At 53.3% G+C, this 20,998-nt stretch overlaps 1 protein-coding gene across 1 annotated transcript in view; it reads right to left on the bottom strand.

Annotated features, from left to right (window-relative positions):
• LOC119382677 (E3 ubiquitin-protein ligase SH3RF3-like) overlaps positions 1-20,998 on the bottom strand; it is a 62,606-nt gene that overhangs the window by 26,624 nt on the left and 14,984 nt on the right. The window contains exons 8-12 of the mRNA XM_049412288.1: positions 20,434-20,591; positions 19,572-19,697; positions 10,332-10,362; positions 10,152-10,254; positions 2,296-2,463 (exon numbers count right to left, since the gene is read on the bottom strand). Coding sequence (XP_049268245.1) covers positions 2,296-2,463; positions 10,152-10,254; positions 10,332-10,362; positions 19,572-19,697; positions 20,434-20,591 — 586 coding nt within the window. The remainder of the gene's footprint in view (positions 1-2,295; positions 2,464-10,151; positions 10,255-10,331; positions 10,363-19,571; positions 19,698-20,433; positions 20,592-20,998) is intronic.

The following is a 20,998-nucleotide window of genomic DNA, read 5'->3' on the forward strand; positions in this document are numbered from 1 at the left end:
CATATATCGAACTAATAACGTTTTTTGGCGAGTTCGATATACCCGGGTTCGACTGTACTGTTTATAGTGCAGATGTTCAAGACTCCGGCAACAAATATTAGGAACGATATACACTATATATGAAAGTACATACAGTGAAAGCTCGTTAATTCACAACTCGTTAATTCGAGATGGTCGCCGCAGTCCAGTCCGCAGTCCAGTCCGCAGTGCATAGGAGACCATGTGTAAAACGACTCGTTATTTCGAATAGAAATTGCTGCCTCTGCGGATGATCCGAAGCGAGCGCCGCCGATCGTCAAACACCAGTGGAAGCTTTTACGGACAAACGATAGGTGGCACGACCGGTTTTTTCGAGTTTGATGCTCGGTGCTTCAGGTGGCCTCCGAGCAAAGGGCGAGCAAAGTATGGCCTCCAAAATCACGGGAGCAATTTTGTTCTGTCGCCTTCCCGCTAGCTGGCGCCACTTGTACTATACGCGGGACGCTGAGGCAGCGGAGTGGCGGAGTAGTCCTAGGCCGTACCCAGCGGCGTCACTTTGTTGTTCGAGCGCGTTGTTTGTTCACACCGTCAACGCCATCTTATTCCGCATCAAAGTTGCAAGATGCCGCGGGGCAAGCACTACTGTGCGAAGACTGTCAAGGAGAAGGTGGAGATTTTGTGAGAGGTAGACCAAGGGAAGTCAAACAAATATGAAATTGCAAGGAAGCACGGCATACCTCCGATCACGTTGTCAACATACATACGAAACAGGACGGCCATTGAAAACGCCTATGAAGCCGAGGATTTTGGCGCCAGTCGGAAAAGGCCAAGGACAGCGAAATTCCCAGAACTGGAGTCAGCCTTGATCTGGGTTAAAGAAATGAGAGCCCAGATTATCGCATTGAGCGGACCTATCATCATGGCCAAGGCAGCCGATTTCGCCCTGCGGTTGGACATTGAAGACTTTGTCGCCTCCGAGGGATGGTTTCATCGTTTCAGGGTGCGGCACAATCTCATATTCCGCACGTTATCCGGCGAGGCAAAGGAAGTGGACGCCAAAACATGCGCTACTTGGAGAAGCGACACCCTGCAGCAGTACTTGGAGAGCTACTTGCCACAGGATGTGTTTAACGCTGACGAGACCGTTATTTTTCAAGTTGCAGCCAGACAAGACGATCACCTACAAGGGAGACAGCTGTGCCGGCGGCAAGCACAGCAAAGAGCATATCACTGTTCTAGTCGCCGCAAATATGACCGGTACGGAAAAGGTCCCCCTTTTTGTGATTGGCAAAGCGCACAAGCCACGGTGCTTCAAAAACATTCGGTCACTCCCGACAGAGTACACCGCAAACAAGAAAGCCTGGATGACAGGTGACCTATTCAGGAAGTGGCTATTAAAATTCAACAGGCGAATGGAACTGGGTGGCAGACGCGTTCTTCTTGTCGTCGACAACTGTTCGGCGCACAAAGTCGACGCTGAGCTGAGAGCAACAAAGTTAGTGTTCCTTCCAGCAAACACGACTGTGGCCCTACAGCCAGTGGACCAAGGTGTGATAAGGAATATCATGTGCTTTTATAGGCGTCACATGCTGGAGAGAATGATCTTGTGCGCGGGCGACAGGAAGGACTTCGGCATTATGCTGCTCACTGCCATGCACATGTTGGTGCGCGCATGGGAACAGGTGACGGCGACCACAATAGCAAACTGTTTCCGCCACAGTGGATTTGCAGCTGGAAGTGCGCAGGATAGTTGTGACGTCGGGGTGGACAGGGCTGAGGAGCTCATGCTAGTGGCATTGCGCGGCACTCTTCAGGGCATAAGTTTTGCCGATTACGTTGAAGTTGACACCTGTGCATCGGTGTGTGGTGCCCTGACTGATGAGGACATTATCGTTCGAGCAGCCAGTGCGCAGCCTGTTGCTGAAGAGCCAGAAGGTGAGGAAGACTAAGATGACGAAGCGCCTGTGCGCCAGTCAGCTTCTGAGGTGATGGAGGCACTTAATGTGACGCATCTCTTCTTCAGCTTTGAAGAGGGTGAAGAGGATTCCCTGCGCCGCGTTCGCACGCTGGAACAGAGAGCCGCAGCTCTGACATTCAGAGAAAAGAAGCAGATGGTCATTACCGACTTTTTTGGCCAATAAATATTTTTCGTGCCCCCACCCCTGAAATCCACCCATTTTTGCTCACTTTCATTATTTCGAATTTTGTTTAATTCGATATTGCTCAACGTCCCCGTGGAATTCGAATTAATGAGCTTTTACTGTATAACCACACCGCTAGCATCACTAGAATTAACGACACTGCAGGACGCCTTACTTGGTCGGCTGAACGTAGTTCCCGGGAAAAACTCCCGAGAGGCCCGTGCGCAGTGAGGTGCCCTTGAACCAGCCATCCTGGCACTTCTCTGTCACTGAATAAAGCTCGTTCTTGCGTAGTTCCAGTTCGTCCTCCTTTTGTGGTTTGTAGCTGTACAGGGCCACATAACTGCAAGAAAAGAATGTTGGCGGATGAGAGAAGTATAGGAACCCTATTAAATCAAAGCAGTATGAGATACAGTCGAACCCACTTATAACGATCCCAGATATAACGATCTATCGGTTATAACAACCATATTTCGGTGCGCTTATGATTTTTCTATGCTACCCATTTAAATTGCGTCCACATATAGCGAACATTTTTCAAAGCCTCCTACTTTTACAACGAACACTTCAGGCACAGTCGTGGTAAAAATATGCCGTATACAAAGCGAAAAAAAAGTTAAAGCAGGCCTTCTAAAGCATGAGAGCACTCGCGCGTGCGCCGGTGCAGTTTACTCGTGATAAAGACACCCGAGATCGGCGAGCACCGCACGCGCTGCTTTTGGACACTACGAGCGAGGTCGCTCACTTTCCAGTCGTTTCTTCAGTGGCAGAATGGCAGTGGGGAATAAAAAAAGAAAGAAAGAAAGACAGAAATAGGAGTCAGCATGAAGCCTTGCGTCCAGCTTTAGCATGGCAACCTTTCCTGGCGCCTTTCTCTGCAGCTAGGACCGCCTACAATGAACCTATGCCTTGGAACGCAGGAAGCCATAAAATGCAATAAGCGATGACCGCGATAACTTTTCGGCGCTTAAATGTTCACTGCGTCGACGTCACAATGTGCCGCAGAATGTCTTTTGTCTTTTCAGTAACGGCAGAGACCGGCCGATCAATGATTACGACTTCCGCGCGACTGCGGCGATTCCTTCACGGATAAGCATCAGAAGAGAGCGAGGGCGATGTGGCGGCCAGCGATGAACGTGCCATTATGATTTATCGCCGACAACCTTATCACAGTCATCTGCAGCTATCGGCTCGGCTGCACGTGCGGCGTAAACTGTTAGGAGTGACCGCGGTACAAGCAGTACAAGCGCGCGATGTCATTGCCGTTAGCAAGTTTGCCACCGCCGCGCCGTGCGAGATAAAGCGCGCGTCACTTCGTATAAACGAAACTAGCTCGCTGGTGTTGAGCGGCATGGGCACCGAAAAACGCCGATGCACTTACAGCGAGCGTATACAGCGTGTTTTATTAGGCGGCAACCCAAGCGCACCGTGTCTGTCGTGCAGGACCGTCAGAGCATTGCGGAGACGTACAGTGCGCGTTGCTTGCAAAATGCTTGTCTTCGACATGTTGAACGAACAGGCCGCTCACCGCACCCGCGCCGGGTCTGAAGTGAAGCGCGCTCAAAAGCGCACAAATGCAAGAGGCCCGGCAGTGATGCCGTGAGCCGAGTAGGCGACGCGCTGCACACAACTAGCCAGGGATGATCAGCTCCACGTGGCAATACCGCTGTTCAGTGAAACGGTGTTAGTTCTTCACAACGCGAAAAGGCCTAACTTCTCACCGGAGGAGTTGTTAGCACTTTTCAATAAAAATGTGCAGAAAAAAAAAGCGGCATGGTCGCTAAGTGCATGTTTTTGAGGGCGAGTCCATTTACAACGAACTACTGATACAGCTCAGACCACTTATAACGTAACCGCTTAGAGTGCAGTACCGGCTATAATGCGGTTTTTTCTGACTCCCATTTACCCTCCCCTAGAACTCCATGTATACGCATACCGCTTATTGTGCAGTACCCCGAGATGAAAGACCAGTTATAATGCGGCTGCCGGAACGTTCTCAGAGATGCGAGGGAGCGAGCGCGCTTCTCAGCGGAGATGCGCCGGCGGGGGACAGAGCAGCAACGGCCTTACAAAGGAGGAGGGGATGCGGAACAAAAGAACAAGGAGTGGGGAGAAAAAAAAGGGATTGCGGAGGGGCGCAGCAGCCCGGCGCGGGTGCGTGGTGTGAGGAGGGCGAGCGGTTGCGTGGCCGACAGAGGAGCCTTTGCCCCCTTCCTCTGCTTGACATGCGCGCTTCGCTACGAACAGGCGCCCGCGTCCGCATCAAGAGCGCGTTACGGCTGTTGTCTCCGTCGGGAAAATAGTTGCTTCGTCGTAGAGCGCAGATATTGCGCATGCGACCTCGATTCCCCCACAAGTAACAATGCTTTGAAACCCGATTGACCTTTTGCCTTTGCCACCAACAGGCGTACTTACAAGCTTGGAATAGTTTTTCAGGATAGTTGCCGCGGCTGTTCTCCCGACCGTGAACCGAAAGTGCGTTTCACGCGTGATGCCCTCGGTTTAGCTCGCGAGTGTGATCTCTTCTACTCCCGATCTTCGTGTTGTCAAGGGCAAGCTTCTCGCGACGGCAGGCAAAGTTGCAACGCGCACGCTAGGCCTAACAAGCGCTAGCTACTACAGTCGACTCCCGATAATTCGAAGTCGCTTAATTGGAATTATCGGTTAATTGGAAGTGGAGTGGGGGTCCCGTCAGTTTTGCATGCAGTTCAACAGGAAGAAATTCTCGGTAATTGGAAGCTAGAGGTCTGAAATTTCGGTTAATTCGAATTTATTTTCAATCGAATTCCCGGAGGAAATCGTAATGTTTGTTAAATTTCCTATTTTTGAAGTGCTAAACAACAATGCGTGTGCGACCGGCACCCAAGGGCATTGCAGTTGACCACAGCGCCGCAGCTCAAAGCGTCAGCTGATGGCATCGCAGTTGCATGCAGCGCCCCAGATCACGAAGCGGCTGCTCCGGCGGTTCCGGTTCAGGGCCTCATTGTTGATCTCGTTACGGTCGTGTGCGGACTCAGCGTTTCCACGTAACGAAGCCTCACGTGCATTTACTATGGCAACTCACGGGCCTTATCGGACGCTTGACTTGGCGACGAAAGTCAAAATTTTGAAAGAAGTTGAACAAGGAGGCACTGCCAAGCAAGATATTGCGCGGAAATACGGCATCAAGCCTAATACCCTGTCTAACATCCTGAAGAACAAGAACAAGCGCTCGGTACTGGACGCATTCGAAAATGACCAGTTCAAGATGTCTCGCAAGAGAATGCGTACCGGCGCCCACCCGGAGTTAGAGCAAGCGCTGCTCATCTGGATTCGGGAGGCTCGAAGCAACAGACTTCCTCTCAGCGGCGATATCGTTGCAGCGAAAGCGTCATCGCTTGCGATTATGCTAGGCATCGAGAACTTTGCTTCGTCCGATGGGTGGCTCACACGGTTCAAGCAACGCCACGGCATGGTGTTTAAAAGCGTGAACGGGGAAAGGGCTGCCGTCAACGCTGCAACATGTGCTACGTGGAGGGAAAATCAGCTTCGCAAATACTTGGGAGAATATCGGCCGGAAGATATCTTCAATGCCGACGAGACAGCACTTTTTTACAGAATGTTGCCCGAGAAGACGCTGACCTTTAAGGACGATGACTGTGCTGGAGGGAAGCGTAGCAAAGAAAGAGTGTCGGTGCTGATAGCGGCGAACATGACGGGCACTGAGCGATGTCTCCTGCTCGTGATAGGCAAAGCTGCTAAGCCTAGATGTTTCAAGGGTGTGAAAACGCTGCCTGTCGACTACGCGTCTAACAGGAAAGCGTGGATGACCGCAGACCTATTCAAGGATTGGCTGACAAAATTGGATCGCAAGTTCGCGTTATCTAAACGCAATGTATTGCTCCTTGTGGATCGATGCAGTGCACACATGAATGTGCCGCCCTTGAGTGCAATACGTGTCGCCTACCTGCCAGCGAACACTACATCGGTGTTACAACCACTGGACCAGGGGATCATCAAAAACGTGAAAGTACTGTACAGGAAGCATCTTCTTGAGCGGATGCTGTTGTGTATGGACAATGCAAGTCAGTATGAGGTGAGCCTTCTCAGTGCTATCCATATGCTGGCGCGAGCGTGGGGTCGCGTAAAGGATGAAACCATTGCAAACTGCTTTAGGGCGTGCGGCTTCATTCCAAGTGGTGCAGATGATGACGCGTCTTGTACAGTGGGGGAAGAAGACACAAGTGAGCTTGACGTCGACGGTCTCCTGCCAGCTCTCGGCGACGTCCCTTTCGAGGAGTACGTTGCCACTGACAGTTCGGTAGAAACGTGCGGTGCACTGTCGGACGCTGAGATCGTGGAGATGGTTCGGCCCAGCGAGCCTAGTCACGAAACTGAGGTTGACGACGACGCCGCCGCAAGTGAGCCACTACCGCGGGCTGCTGATGTAGCCGCAGGCCTTGCCCTCGCGCAGCGGTTTTTCACTGCTGAGAGCAACGCCGAGGAAGCACTCGGGCACATATACAGCCTGCAGGACTTGCTTTCTGCTGCAAGATTCAGCAACAGAAGCAAACGGCAATCACAGATTTTTTCTCATAAACTGCTTTGAAATAAATGTATTTTTTGTTCATTGTGGTTAATTAGAATTCCGCTTAATTCAAAGTGTTTCGCGGTCCCCGTGAACTTCGTATTAACGAGAGTCGACTGTATATCAGCGGCCACGGACTACAGAAGTTGCGGTTTGGTGCCGAGTCAATGAAACATTTTGCAGTTGTTGCATTTAGAAGGGGTGACTTACATCTTTTAACGAAAACGCAGGCGTGTGAAACACTCGAGTGGTGGTTCGTGGTTGCCATTGTTTTCGACAGCGCGCACGCACAGTGTGTTACCGCGGCGACTTCCTGTTATGGCGCATTTTTTCCGCGTACGTTATGTCGGCACCGCAGGTCCGCGGATGCTAACCGTTCAACATTTTGAAATGTAGGATCCCAACTTTCATCCCAGTCGCATGCCTCGATAGTCCGGATCGCGCGCCTGCCTGTTGGTCATGTTTTGCATACGTGCAACCTTTCAAAATGTTGTTTTGGTTATAGTGCGGAACCGCTTATAGTGTGGGGATATTCGCGACTCTGGCGACTTACGTTATAAGCGGTCTATGCTGTATAACGACCAGTTTTCGTGGCACTTTCGAGTTTGTTATAAACAGGCTCGACAGTAGATGTTTTGTGTGAACACTAGGGGTGTGCGAATATTCGAACTTCTGGAAGATAAATAGTCATTGTCCGATTTTTCATACTCTCTAGGTACCGCAAAATCATCCGAAAAAACTAATTCATGCTATTTTATTCCGCTCAAACGGTCAAATCGCCCCGGCCACGTCCAAAATAGCTTTAATGCTTCCCAGTACACTTATCAGACATATTGGTGCGCGCCCGGGCTCTCGTAAATACGTTCGGCACCTGCCACGAACCCCGCTTAACTACATGCCAACCGCCAAGTGGAAATTTGCATCTCGTGATGACTGCAGCTGATACCAGCAAAGCGCAAAATAGATTACGGCTCTCTTGCACGGAGCATTCGGAAACGACGTGGAATGCAAATACTGAGGCGGAAGAGTGGACAACTCGTCCGGCCTTCCCCGATGCGTGTGCACACATAAACGATGCACACACGCATTGCCGAATTGGCCGAATCTCCACCGATACGCAACATTTGCTGCTGCGTGAAGTCGATCATTTCTAGTCGTGTGCAGCACATCGCCAACTAATCTGACAGCGTCACTACCGGGGCGCTTGCTGTACCATACGAACATGTTTGTCACGAAAGTGTTCGTGATGTCCACTCCATTCCTGACCGCACTGGGCGCGGCGATGGCAAGCTACATTCGTTCGTGAAGGCAACACGCCTGTACGGTGCACTTGGCCGTTTCGCACAAAGAGGCAGCATAAACAGTGGTGCGGCATGCGCAGGGCAGGGTTCCCCTTCAGGGGTGGGCAGTGGCGTAGACAGGGGGGGCGGGATTTTTTTTTCCATGGCATACAGAGCTCAAATGACACTCGATCATGTTTGCCTGCCCGACCCCCACTTGAGATCAAGTAGGTGGCCCCCCGAAAAATTTCTGTGCTCCTGGGGGTGGAGGGGGCGAAGGTTCATACCAGACCCCCCCCCGTGCACACGCCTATGCAACCACTGCACTAGGGCACATGCACTACTGAGCAGTTAGCTAAGATGGTTATCATAAAATTTGTGCACGTTTGCCACCTGTCACCATCACACCTCCTCCGTGCATTTCCGGTGCTTATCCATAAAGACATCGCCGCACTGCGCCATGACAGTGGCCCCTTCAGATTTTCGATATGCTTCACCCCATCACACTTGGGCATTGCATTAAAGCTGCCTGTCGGCCTCTGCTACGGCCGCAACTGGATTGGCTCACGAAAGCGCTAGTTCGAACCTACGGGATGATAGACGCGGCAGAAGTGAGGGCTTTAATTAATGCTGTTTCGGACCTGAAATTTGGGCAGAAAGTACGAAAAAAACGGACGCCGAAGCATTTCTGCGTCCGAAATTTCAGATGCTCTTATACATTGACGTCTATGGGGCAAATTAGGAACTCCGGGGAGTGCGCCCTTGTCTACCACATTAGTTTGGCCTAAACAGAAGTTGAAGGAAGAGGAGAGGTTGAGGAAGTAGTGTCTTTTCCTTTTGCATGTTAAGTGTTGTTGTCAACACCACATTGGTTGCACCAAATCATGTAAATAAATACGGCCTTGCCTCATACTTGATATGACAACTAGGAAACACTACCCTCCAGTGCTTCACCAACCTAGCCAAAAGAAACGTTTTCATGTTGCTATTTTATAAGAATGTGCTTAGAGATCCTCTGCAATATTTTTTCTGTAATTTCGTTTCAAAATATTTAAAAAATATTTGACAAACATTTGACAACTATTCGAAAAATATTTGATTCAATTCGCACTCACATTATAATATTCTACTTCGCTTTGCACTCAAATTTGCTACTCGCACAGCTCTAGTGAACACCCAATAGTAGGCTCTCACCAAAAAGAGAGGGAGAGGGACTGCACGTCTTCAAGGCAGGCTTGCATCAATGTTTCATGATGGCATGTTTGTAATGAAGGACGCTTTTCTGTGACTGAATATGACATACTTTTGACCATTTCATTTTCAGGAAATTACGAGAGTCGGTTGGATTACCATGATATCCTGTGTTCTTGTGTGTCCAGTGTCACCTTAAAGCTAGTTACTACGTATAAACACTGTAATAAGCACACTTATTACGCACTGATACTAGAAAGAAAATATTCAAATGTAGTTCATTGTATCTGCGCTTGTTCTATCGAGATTAGACTGTACTACCGCAGAGCTGCTCATGCTATTGTTAACACACAGAGACGAGACCAGAAACTGGAGGTCACAGAGTGCAAGCAACCAGAAAAGCAGGGCCATCTCATTTCTGTTGTTCTACCTCACATTAGACTGAATGCTTATCTAGGCCAACGTACAAACAAGTGAAGCGTGACGACACGCATAACTAAAGAAGCGAGCTGGTAATGGTAAATATGATAGTAACACTAGGACCTTTTTTGCCAGAGCTCTGGTGACAAGCCACAGAAAAAGTTGCATTATCTGCTGACCCAGATATACACTTTTAGGAGTTTGGGGGGAATATGGAGAGTATCTTTATGTTGCGACTTAAAACCAGTAAGGAGCCAGTAAGGAGCTAGTAAGGAGTCAAATCTGCTGACACTACTTGGAATTAAACCAACAACATCCATTTTGAACTTCACCGAGTGTTTTAACCAGCATTTCTCATTCTACATCTGCTACATTATTTTTAAAATGCTCAATGAAAAGTAACTACAGTACTAAGAGGTTATGCACACGGCTTCCTTTGAGCATAAAGAATGCACAAATATGCAGCACACACAAGCACAGACAGACTTAAACTGATCAAAAAAGGCTGACTGACGCAGACACATCAACCACTGCAAAAAAAGTCATGCCAAAAGGAAAAGTCGCCGGTCTTACAATGATGCAATGGTGGCATGTTGTGCTGGCTGCAATGGCTGCTGCTGCTGAGTCAAAGGTGCTAGCAGGGTTGCTGGCTGCTCCGGTGGAGGCAAGGGTAATCCTGGTGATTCAGGGAAGATGCATCTCGTTCTTTGCGCCCACTGTGTCGACGCACCACCCGTGCAGACGACGGCTCACCTGAAGAGCCTTGGGATGTCACAGGGGCCGGCTGCGTTAGATAAATCCAGGAGACACTCTGGTCAAACAAACAAATAAGCGACAGACACCACAGCACATCCCATTTCACTGCCTCGCCCTCTCTTGGGAGACTGCCATATGGTTCACTAGACAAAGCAACATGTGTGACAAAGTAACAGATGTTCTGGTCTGATAAGGTTTACAGTGGCTGCATAGGCAGAGCATAAACTTGCTCTATGGTACTACAGCACCCATGGACTGAAACGCAAAAAATTAGGGCTAAGGAATGCACGAACTTTCATTTCCAGCATCTACAATTCGTGTCATGTCGGCGTAATTTTGGCTCAAACACATACACCAGAGCCAACATTACCTTTAGCGGCCAGATTTGCAGCAATATGACACGGCTATCACGGGCAAATTGCTCATAGAAGTCGTTACACTAAAAAAAATGATGCTGCATTTCAATTTGTAAGTACTGTACATACGAATGGTCATTTCTGAGCGTGGTGACGCATGATCACATGCCACATGTCAACACATGCAAAATGAAACAAGATTACAATGATTATAAGCATCCATCTTCTTAACCCCTCCATCACAGCACTCTCTCCCATCCTACATTTATGCAGCTTTTCCAAGCACAACATTTTTAACAGCAGAGCTGTTTAAGCTCGGGAAACAAAAATTATCACTATGAACCAGGCCACGCTCACTTCGTCCTCTTCATCTTCTGCTTCGCTCCGAGAACATGAGCGCCAATTTGTCCGGTGTGGAATGCAATAACTCTCAAGGAATCTAGTCACGTGACATGTTCCCGCCAAAATCACGTACTAACACTAGTCATGTGACATGTTCCCGCCAAACCAATGTTGTTTAAGCGGGCCAGGTTGTGGGGATCCGAGGCGCGCCCGAAGCCACTGCGCGGGCATTTCGAATCCTTTCCCTCTCCCGTTCTCCTGCGACGGCAAGTGGCGCCATTTTGCGCTACGCGCCGACACTCGTGGTGGCGCTGCGCGCGGTCGGGAGAGCCGCGAAATTCGGCGACTGACGCGCGGGCAGGCCGGGAGGAACGCTCTCTCTCCCCGGACGCCGCTGGGTAAGCACGCATTTTCCTTCCGGTCCAACGTCCCCTTTGGGAATCGCTGGGCTGTAGCCTGCCTGGGTGCCTCGGCATCCTTGCAGGCGTGTTTACCTCAGTGTTAGCTCCGGTTCGTACGTGAAGCCAAAGAGCGGTGCCTAGTGCTCGCGCGCGGTCGTACCACGCCGAGTCGCACTTGCCGGAGGCCCACGCGTACGGAGATTGCCCTAACCTTCGCGACCAGGCCCAGTGGTCATCGCGAGGGTGCGCAGCATAGCCGCGAGGGACCTTTTCCCGAGCGGCGTGTCAAAGCTCGCCATTGCGAGCTGCGACGTGCTTCGCGGAACCCCTTGGTGTATCGTCCGCGCGGGAGGCCCTTTGCTTCCCCGTGCCCCGGGAGCGGACGTGTACAGTGTGTGTGTTGGGGTGCCGCAGAAGGCAAATAAAGTGTTTGTGTGTGTGTTAGCTCGAACACTGTGTTTATGCTGCGCGGCGCTCAACGCCTTTGCTAGCTGAGCGCGTGCGGAGCGGTGCGCTAAACGTAAGCAGGCGACGGTAGACGCGGCCCTGTGGCTCGCTAAGCCTGAACCCGCGGTAGTCTTCGGCTCCGGTGAGCATCGAGGCTACCACACTGGCGCCCAACGCGATATCAAAAGCTCATTAAGCCTTTGATTAGACTTAGTCGAGTCAGCACGCCTTTGCGTATCAGGCTCGCCGTGTTACCCGCGTTATGTCTGCTAGGCGTGAGTTTTGTCCGCTGTCGTTTTTAGCAGATACCGCTTTGCTCGAGAACAGGGCCAGTGCCCCCTTCGGGCAGAATCCAGCACCCTCCCCTGTCACAACCCCCAGTGGGGATGACGCGAGGCGCTATGTACCAGCTCCCAGTGGAGATGTAGCGTGTTGTGAGAACGGGGCCATTGCCCAACCCGAACAGTGCACACGGGCAAAGTGGACCGCTACTGCTCCCTTTGGAATGCACGGCAGTTCCATGTCACATCGCTCCCAATCGGCTCCCAACGGAGCTTACGGAGCGCAGGTCGGAAACGCGGCCTCAGCCGTCACCGACTTTTGCCCGCTGGCTGCTATGCAAGCAAGCAGCCAAGCTCACTTCGAGCGCGCGTCTGTACCGCTAGCCGCAAGCGGCTTAGCCATTTCACGATAGGCTGCCCCAAGCGGCGGCTGTGAACAATGACAGGCGCTCCCCGAGAGTGGCGCGACGCCGGCCGGTATCCCTTTTGAAGCCGCGCACCTTATCGAGCTCGGAGACAGTTCCCCACCGCTCGAACGCGCCGTTAACGCACCGACAGCTTCCTTTGAAGCAGGTGCACAGACGCTGCTGCAAAATGCCGCCCAAATGATACAGGCGCTCACAGGGGCAGTCCAAACGCTTTCGGCTGTTCCGAAACGCACTCATCCCACTGTCATGTTGGCCGTTCCGACCTACAGCGGGTACGGTGATCTGCAAAGTGCACGCGATTACCTGGACTCCCTCACACGTTACCAGAGAGCCACGGGTCTGGACGATCAGGAGGTGCTCGGACGCGTTGTCCCAGCTGCACTGACTGACACGGCGGCTAGGTGGTATCGGCTTTCAAGCCACCGAGCAGCAACCCTCGATGAGTTCCGCGCGGCCTTCCTGCGCGAATTCTTACCCGCTGACTACGAGAGTAGGATGCGGCGCGAGCTCGAGCTCCGCACGCAAGCTCCTGATGAGTCGCTTCAGGAGTACGTACGCGCGATGGAAGACCTTTTCTCTATCGCTGAGCCCAGAGCTTCGAACGAGGAACGCGTCGAACGGGTGATCAGGCAGGCGCATCTGACCTTTTCGGCCTACCTGCGCGGCAGCCGCTTCCGAGATTTAGAGGAATTGGCCGCCGAGGCGAAGCGCATTCAAGGCGACATTCTCGCCGCGCGCGCCTATCGCCCGCCACCGCCAGCCAGCGTGGCCCTTGAACCGCGCTGCGCGTGGGGAGGGGCCGTGCCCTCTCCCCAACGGCAACAGCCCGCCGGAGCTGCCTTTGCGGCTCCCGCTAGAAGCGGGCACAGTTGGGAGCTGAGCGATCGCGCTCTAGATCCCTACGCGTACGCGAGGCGCGCAGCAGCCTGTGGTGCACCGCAACTCGACGCGCGCGAGCAGGGACGCTATCCGACCCAGCGCATCGATGAGGGTGACACTCGTCATAACAGATCCTTTGATCAACAGGCGAACCGACCCCTGCCGCTAGAGGCTGCTCCTCCTCGGGAGAGGGGCCGCGACGGCGCATCTTCCCTTTCCCGAGACGGAATGCGCTGCTTCCGCTGCCGCGAGCGAGGGCACATAGCGAGGGAGTGTCCCGTATCTAGGCCTCCTGTGAGGCAGGGAAACGGGGGCGCGGGTCGTTCGTGAAGGCACGAGCGGCCGAACCCTTGCTTCTCCCCTCCGCGTACCGGGCAAGCAGTCTTGCTGGTGCGCACGCGCCGTTTATTTCAGTCATTATTGCCGGCCGCGAATTTTCGGCGTTGCTAGACACGGGCGCGAGCGCTTCGTTGTTTGGCGAACAGGTTTTGTCCCGCTTGCGGAAGCACTCGGTGCGCTTGCGGGACAGCCGAACGACATTCACCCTCGCGAAAGGCGTGGCCCAGTCGGCTGGCGCCGCAAGGTTGACTGTCACATGGGGAGATCGAAGGAGACGCACGCGTTTCGTTCATCTTCCAGGGCTCAGTGTTCCTGTGATTCTCGGTCGGGACTTTCTCCTAAAAACCGGTATCGTTGTGGACATTGCGAATGGAGGCTATCGCGACGGACCTTTTTCCCAGCTCAAGCCGTTCATCAGCCCGCCGGCGTATACAACTGCCTGTGCAGTAGATGCGTCGGAACCGTGTCGCGTGCAAAGTTCGGGGGCAGGCCCCTGCGCTATGCGCTCGTCGGCTCAAAATCCCCATCGGGATCGAGCGGCACGACACGCAGAGGCTCCGCATCCTTTGACCGCCTGTGCGACTCATTTGGATGATACACAGAAGGCTCGTTTGTCGGCACTGTTACGCGAGTACGACGAGCTCTTCACCGATCAGCCGGGCTGTACTGAGTTGGTGAGCCATGCGATCGAAACTGGCGACGCGCTTCCTTTGAAGTGTAACCCCAGGCCCGTCAGCCTGGCCAAGAGGCAGGTTATTGACGGCTTGCTCGACGATATGCTTTCAGCTGGCATTGTTCGCCGTTCGTCCAGCGCCTGGGCGTCTCCAATTGTGTTGGTGCCTAAGAAAGATGGCAGTCATCGCCTGTGCGTAGACTACCGCCGTCTGAACGGAGTGACTCGTAAGGATGCCTATCCGCTCCCCACGATTAGCTCCATCGTAGGAAACCTCGGCACTGCGCAGTACTTCACCACGTTAGATGCCTCCAAAGGTTACCTACAGGTCCGAATGGATGAGCGTGACCGGTGCAAGACCGCGTTCACCTCCCACAGAGGGTTGTTTGAGTTCACTCGTATGCCCTTTGGTCTTTGTAATGCTCCTGCGACTTTTCAGAGGCTCATGGACCACGTCCTCGGGGAAGCAAAGTGGTCATACTGCATGTGCTACCTCGACGACATCGTGATTTATTCACAAACCTTCGAAGAGCACTTGGCCCATGTTGCCGATGTGCTCGGGAGGGTGAGGGCTGCCGGGATGACGTTAAATCCCGCGAAAGCCCAATTAGCGCAGACTCGAGTTCAGTTACTTGGGTTTACGCTGGGCGAAGGCTCCATTGAGCCAGACCGGGAGAAACTTCGAGCAATCCTCGATTTCCCCGCGCCCAAGGACGTACGCGGCCTGCGCCGCTTTCTTGGAATGGCCAACTTTTACCGGTCGTTCATTCCGTCCTGTGCCCGAGTGCAGGCGCCCTTGACCAAGCTCTTGGGTAAGTCTGCGGTGTGGCGATGGGGACCTGAGCAGCAAGAGGCGTTTTGCCATCTGTCTAGCGCCATTGCGGAGACAGCGCAGCTCAAGCTCCCCGACCTGACCAGACCGTTTGTTGTCCAGACTGACGCGAGTGATCTGGGATTAGGAGCAGTTCTCCTACAGGAATACGATGGCGTGTTGCAGCCGCTGGCCTTTGCCAGCCGCTCGCTGATACCCGCGGAGAAGAATTATTCCGTGACTGAGAGGGAGTGTCTCGCCATCGTGTTTGCACTGCGTAAGTTTGATGTCTACCTGGATGGGACGAAGTTCGTGGTGCAAACAGATCACAGCGCGCTAAGCTGGCTGATGCGGCTCCGTGAGCCTGCGGGCAGGCTGGCGCGCTGGGCTCTCTTAATACAGCATTATGACTTTTCAGTGCAGTATCGGAAGGGGAGCACTAACGTGGTAGCTGACGCGCTATCCCGTGCCCCAGTGTCTACCGGGAGCCTGGATCCCGGTGCGACAACCGCTAGCGGTGCCTTTGCGCAAGCAAGCGTCGGGGGCGAAACGGCGGCCGAGCCGCCGAGCGGAGAGAAGGGTGAGTGCGCCGACGAGCGAACCCTTTCCGCGAGCCAGGCAAGCAGCGCGCCGCGAAGCGGGCGAGAGGGTGAGCAACATGAAAGCGAACCCATGACGCCGACGCAAGCGGCAGCGATGGCTGCAGTCCTGAGTGGGAACGATACCAGGCTCCCCTTTGGGAGAATGGGAATCGCTTTCAGCAGACAAGAGCTACTGAAGGCCCAGCAAGATGATCCGTTTTGTCGCGAGTTGAGCGACGGTCTCAGGGAGACGGAGCGCCGTGACGCTGCTGGTAGTGCGGCTGGCGCAGGGGGACGGGAACCGGCGTGTGTCGCTGGGTCCCCCGCGGATACATACTTGCTGGACCATGACGGGCTCCTGCTGAAATACATAGCCACCGATGAGGAGTCCGTGGACCCGTTTAAGGTGGTTATGCCCAAAAGTCTGAGAGCCGCACTGTTGCGATCCTCTCACGACGAACCCATGGCCGGTCACCTGAGTGGCTCCAAAGTTTTTGCAAAACTGAGCAAGACTGTGACCTGGCTTGGCATGAAGCGTGACATTTTCCGCTATTGCCGTTCCTGCCATGTCTGTCAAGCGGTGAAATCAAGGGGTGGCAAGCCGCCCGGCCTGATGAAACCGATTGTCAGTGAGCGTCCGTGGCAAGTAGCCACCTGCGATCTAATGGGGCCGTTCCCCAGAAGCAAGCAGGGGTTCATACATCTGATGGTAGTCGTGGATCATTTTTCGAAGTGGGTGGAATTGTTTCCGCTTCGGAAGGTGACAGCGCGAGCGGTGCTTGAGAGGCTGCAGGAAGTGTTTTGTCGGTTCGGCTTTCCGGAAAGACTGATTACTGACAACGCGTCGTATTTCACCGCTCGGGTGTTTGGTGATACGTGCCGTTCCCTAGGAATTAATCACTGCACCACTTCGCCCTACCATCCCCAGTCCAATATGACGGAGCGAACCAATCGTACGCTCAAACCGATGTTGGCGGCCTTTGCCGAAAGTCAAAAGGACTGGGCAGACCATTTGAGTGAGCTCGCGTTCGCAGTCCGAACCTCCGAGAGTCGCTCTACTGGTTTCTCTCCTGCTTTCCTCAACTTCGGAAGGGAGTTGGCAAATCCGGTGACCAGTGTCATGCAATGCCAGCTCGGAGACGAGGAAGCACCAGCAGACTGTTCTGCTTACGCATCAAAGCTTCGGGACAGGCTTTGTCGAGCTCTCCGTAGAGCAAGGCAGAGTTTGGCAGCGGCCAGGGCTGCACAGAAGGCCCAGTATGACCGGAAACATCGCCATCTTTCATTTAAGGTAGGTGATCTTGTCCTGAAGCGCAACCACGCTCTTAGCGACGCGAGCAAGGGGTTCTCAGCCTCGCTCGCTCCTAAGTGGCTTGGTCCGTACCGAGTGGAGAAAGCTTGGACTCCGCTCGCGTACTTGCTGAAAGATCCCCTTTCGGGAAAACTCAGCCGTGCCCACATCGCAGACCTGAAAGCCTTTGCGTCGAGGTCTGACGAGCTCCCGCCAGCGCCCAGTGGCACTGCGTGCAAGCAACGGGGCACACCCGGGACGGCGGACCGCATTCGGACCACGCACCGGTATAATCTGAGGAAGCGGTCACCTTAGTGATTTCGCGCCGGACGGCGGACTTATTTCCGCAACCGAAGGCCCTCACATTACTATCTAGCCTCAGTTGCCTAACTTCTTTACGGCCTGTGCTCGCAAAGAAGTCGGCCCCCGCCCAGTTTGCTGCTATTTTTGTGTGTTTGAGTGTTCATGTTTATACTTGATGTGTTTTTTCTTTTTTCGTATTTTCCGCGTATGGAGTGTCATTTTGTTTGTTTGCTTTTCGCTGTTTTTTTTCCTTTCGCCGGCGGAAGGGGTCGTGCATACTGGTGCTTACGCGGGGGGAGGACGACGAAGGACGCTTCGCGCCTTCCATCGCGTGGCGCGTTGGGAGAGGCCCGTCTTCGGAGCTGTGTGTGCGTGTGTGTGTACGTGCGTGGTGGATCTGTGCGTGCCCTGGAAGTGTGCGGCGTGGTGACGACACCATAGGAAACCACCTTCACCCTGTCGCCGTGGACCCTGGAGGTGTTCGGGAACCCGCTGACGTCAGGCGGACCGCCCGGCTGTGTCCTTGTCTCGGCTGTCGTCGAGAAGCCTAGCTGCCGTCTGCCTCACGGCTGCTGCGCGAGGCTAGCTGACATGGTAGCTGCGCCCGGCTCTCTGCCGACGCCGGGACGCCTTGCAGGATTACAGCAGAAGGACCGGCCGTCCCAGCGCGGTCTTTGGTCATCCAGCCTGGAATTCGGGACCTCCGAACCACCACCGAAGCGGCGTTCGTCGGACTCGCGGGTCTGTCGTCGACTAGATCGACGAGACGAAGGTGAGCCCGTTCCGGGCATGCGGACATCAAACAGGCCTCTTGCCTCGCACTCTGGCCAGCAACATTACGCACCGCCTCCCCTCCGCGCCGTGGACGCTCTCCCGTGTGAGCATCACGAACACTCGCCTTAATTTCTTTTACCCCCTTCCGTAGCATCATATTGTATAGTATAGTGTATTTCAAGTGTATTGTGTTATTATTTCTTTTTTTTTTCATTTTTTATTTGTAGAGTAATTAGCAGCAGTTGTGGGCCTGGGCTGAGGTTAGCTGTTGCTCATTGCATAACGCCTTTGCATGCATGGGCGACGACCGGCTGCCTTTGCAGACCGGTATAGGGTGATTTAAGGAGAGGAGGATGTGGGGATCCGAGGCGCGCCCGAAGCCACTGCGCGGGCATTTCGAATCCTTTCCCTCTCCCGTTCTCCTGCGACGGCAAGTGGCGCCATTTTGCGCTACGCGCCGACACTCGTGGTGGCGCTGCGCGCGGTCGGGAGAGCCGCGAAATTCGGCGACTGACGCGCGGGCAGGCCGGGAGGAACGCTCTCTCTCCCCGGACGCCGCTGGGTAAGCACGCATTTTCCTTCCGGTCCAACGTCCCCTTTGGGAATCGCTGGGCTGTAGCCTGCCTGGGTGCCTCGGCATCCTTGCAGGCGTGTTTACCTCAGTGTTAGCTCCGGTTCGTACGTGAAGCCAAAGAGCGGTGCCTAGTGCTCGCGCGCGGGTCGTACCACGCCGAGTCGCACTTGCCGGAGGCCCACGCGTACGGAGATTGCCCTAACCTTCGCGACCAGGCCCAGTGGTCATCGCGAGGGTGCGCAGCATAGCCGCGAGGGACCTTTTCCCGAGCGGCGTGTCAAAGCTCGCCATTGCGAGCTGCGACGTGCTTCGCGGAACCCCTTGGTGTATCGTCCGCGCGGGAGGCCCTTTGCTTCCCCGTGCCCCGGGAGCGGACGTGTACAGTGTGTGTGTTGGGGTGCCGCAGAAGGCAAATAAAGTGTTTGTGTGTGTGTTAGCTCGAACACTGTGTTTATGCTGCGCGGCGCTCAACGCCTTTGCTAGCTGAGCGCGTGCGGAGCGGTGCGCTAAACGTAAGCAGGCGACGGTAGACGCGGCCCTGTGGCTCGCTAAGCCTGAACCCGCGGTAGTCTTCGGCTCCGGTGAGCATCGAGGCTACCACAAGGTACACGGGCTTAAGAGGGCAGCTTTCTCCTAGGGAGTACAAACACTAGCTCCGCTCCTGGTTCCAGCCGTGCACCACTAGTGCAAGCTGTGCACATTTTTTCCTAAGGCAGACAAGTCGAAACAGTGCAATGTGGCATGCAACCAATCTCACCTTTGACGATGCTGTGGGAATCCTGCTCGGGGAGGCTGCCTGACCACGCGGTGGTGAGCTGGGCTGCGACGTGACCTCAGTGCCTGTATTCAGCACCTCCATCGAATGCCGATGGGGAGCCTGAGGCTGGAGATGTGAAGGCAAGTGGGATAAGTCCTTGACTCATGTAAATGCTTCCCGTAGCATGCACAAGGTACAGAGGACAAAAAGGAAAGTCTATTGTTCTGCACCAACAACGTTTCCCTGATGTGCAGTCATTAGATGACAAGAAATTTGCAACGAGCAAGGCGAATCAGGGAAACCAAGTGGCTCACATCTCTTTTGTTTAATTGTAACAATTACACAAAGCCACCATATTAACGAATGAGAAACTAAGTGTTCTATTTTAAATATATAAACTGCAAGAAAAGAGGAGATGGCTGAAAAGACAACCTGTTGTTGGCAGGAACCGTACCTACTGCACTGCGCATGCATTGCCTTACCAACTGAACTTGAACAGCAGCTATAACTTGCAGCTATAACTTGCTAAACCATAGCCATACATGTGGCAACTACGTAAAACAGAGCTCTAGGCTAGCAAAAATTTTCCCAACATTTCTGTTTAAAGAATGAGTGTAACCGCTATTTTATAGGCAATGTCACACCCAGTAAAAACAAAGGAAGGAAGACAGAAAAAAGGGCGGAAGCATCCTCACTGTCTTACGCATCGGTTGCACACTTACATGTCACAGACTGCAGTCATGCCTGCAGTCTTTCCTTTACAGCTGAAATCAAAGTGTTCAGGAGAGAGAAATCAAGCCTGGGTCGAGATCTTACATTCCCATGCAGCGCCACAAATGAAATGAATGCCATGTATACTAACGTTGCTTCCATTGCTTGAGGCTGGCGGGTTGAGGGCGGAGAGTGAGTGGCGCTTCTCTCGGGGCTGGCATGCTGGCAGTGGAGGAGATGTGGATGGCGGCGTGCCAGGGCTCGGGGAAGAAGATGCGGGAGATGTCGTGCTTGATTGAGATTCGCCAGCTGCATTGTGAAAAACATGAAGCAACACCGTGAAGACAAAAGTATGGGAGCACTTATACTCGTTTACCACATAAGAAAAGAAATTTCAGCTCCGTCCACAGCCATCGCTCTCCCTCCCACAATTTGCATAAATGCTACATCCAACAGCACTTGCTCATTTTCGTGATATCAAGCACTTCTCAAGTATTTCAGATAGTTGACTTTCCAAAATAGACCCATATTTGTGTTGCTGGTTTTATGTCACGAACTTGAGCGTCCTGGTAAATTTCATCGGGGATTCTGACATCGCTGCTCAGCCAAACTTTTCGAGTAATAACGACAAACCTTTAACCCTTTGAGGGCTTACGCCGTGCATGCATGGCATCACCTAACAGGCACCAAGGGGTTTTTGCCGTACATGTGTGACA

The sequence above is a fragment of the Rhipicephalus sanguineus genome, chromosome 2 (assembly GCF_013339695.2).
Source record: "Rhipicephalus sanguineus isolate Rsan-2018 chromosome 2, BIME_Rsan_1.4, whole genome shotgun sequence".
Lineage (NCBI taxonomy): Eukaryota > Metazoa > Arthropoda > Arachnida > Ixodida > Ixodidae > Rhipicephalus > Rhipicephalus sanguineus.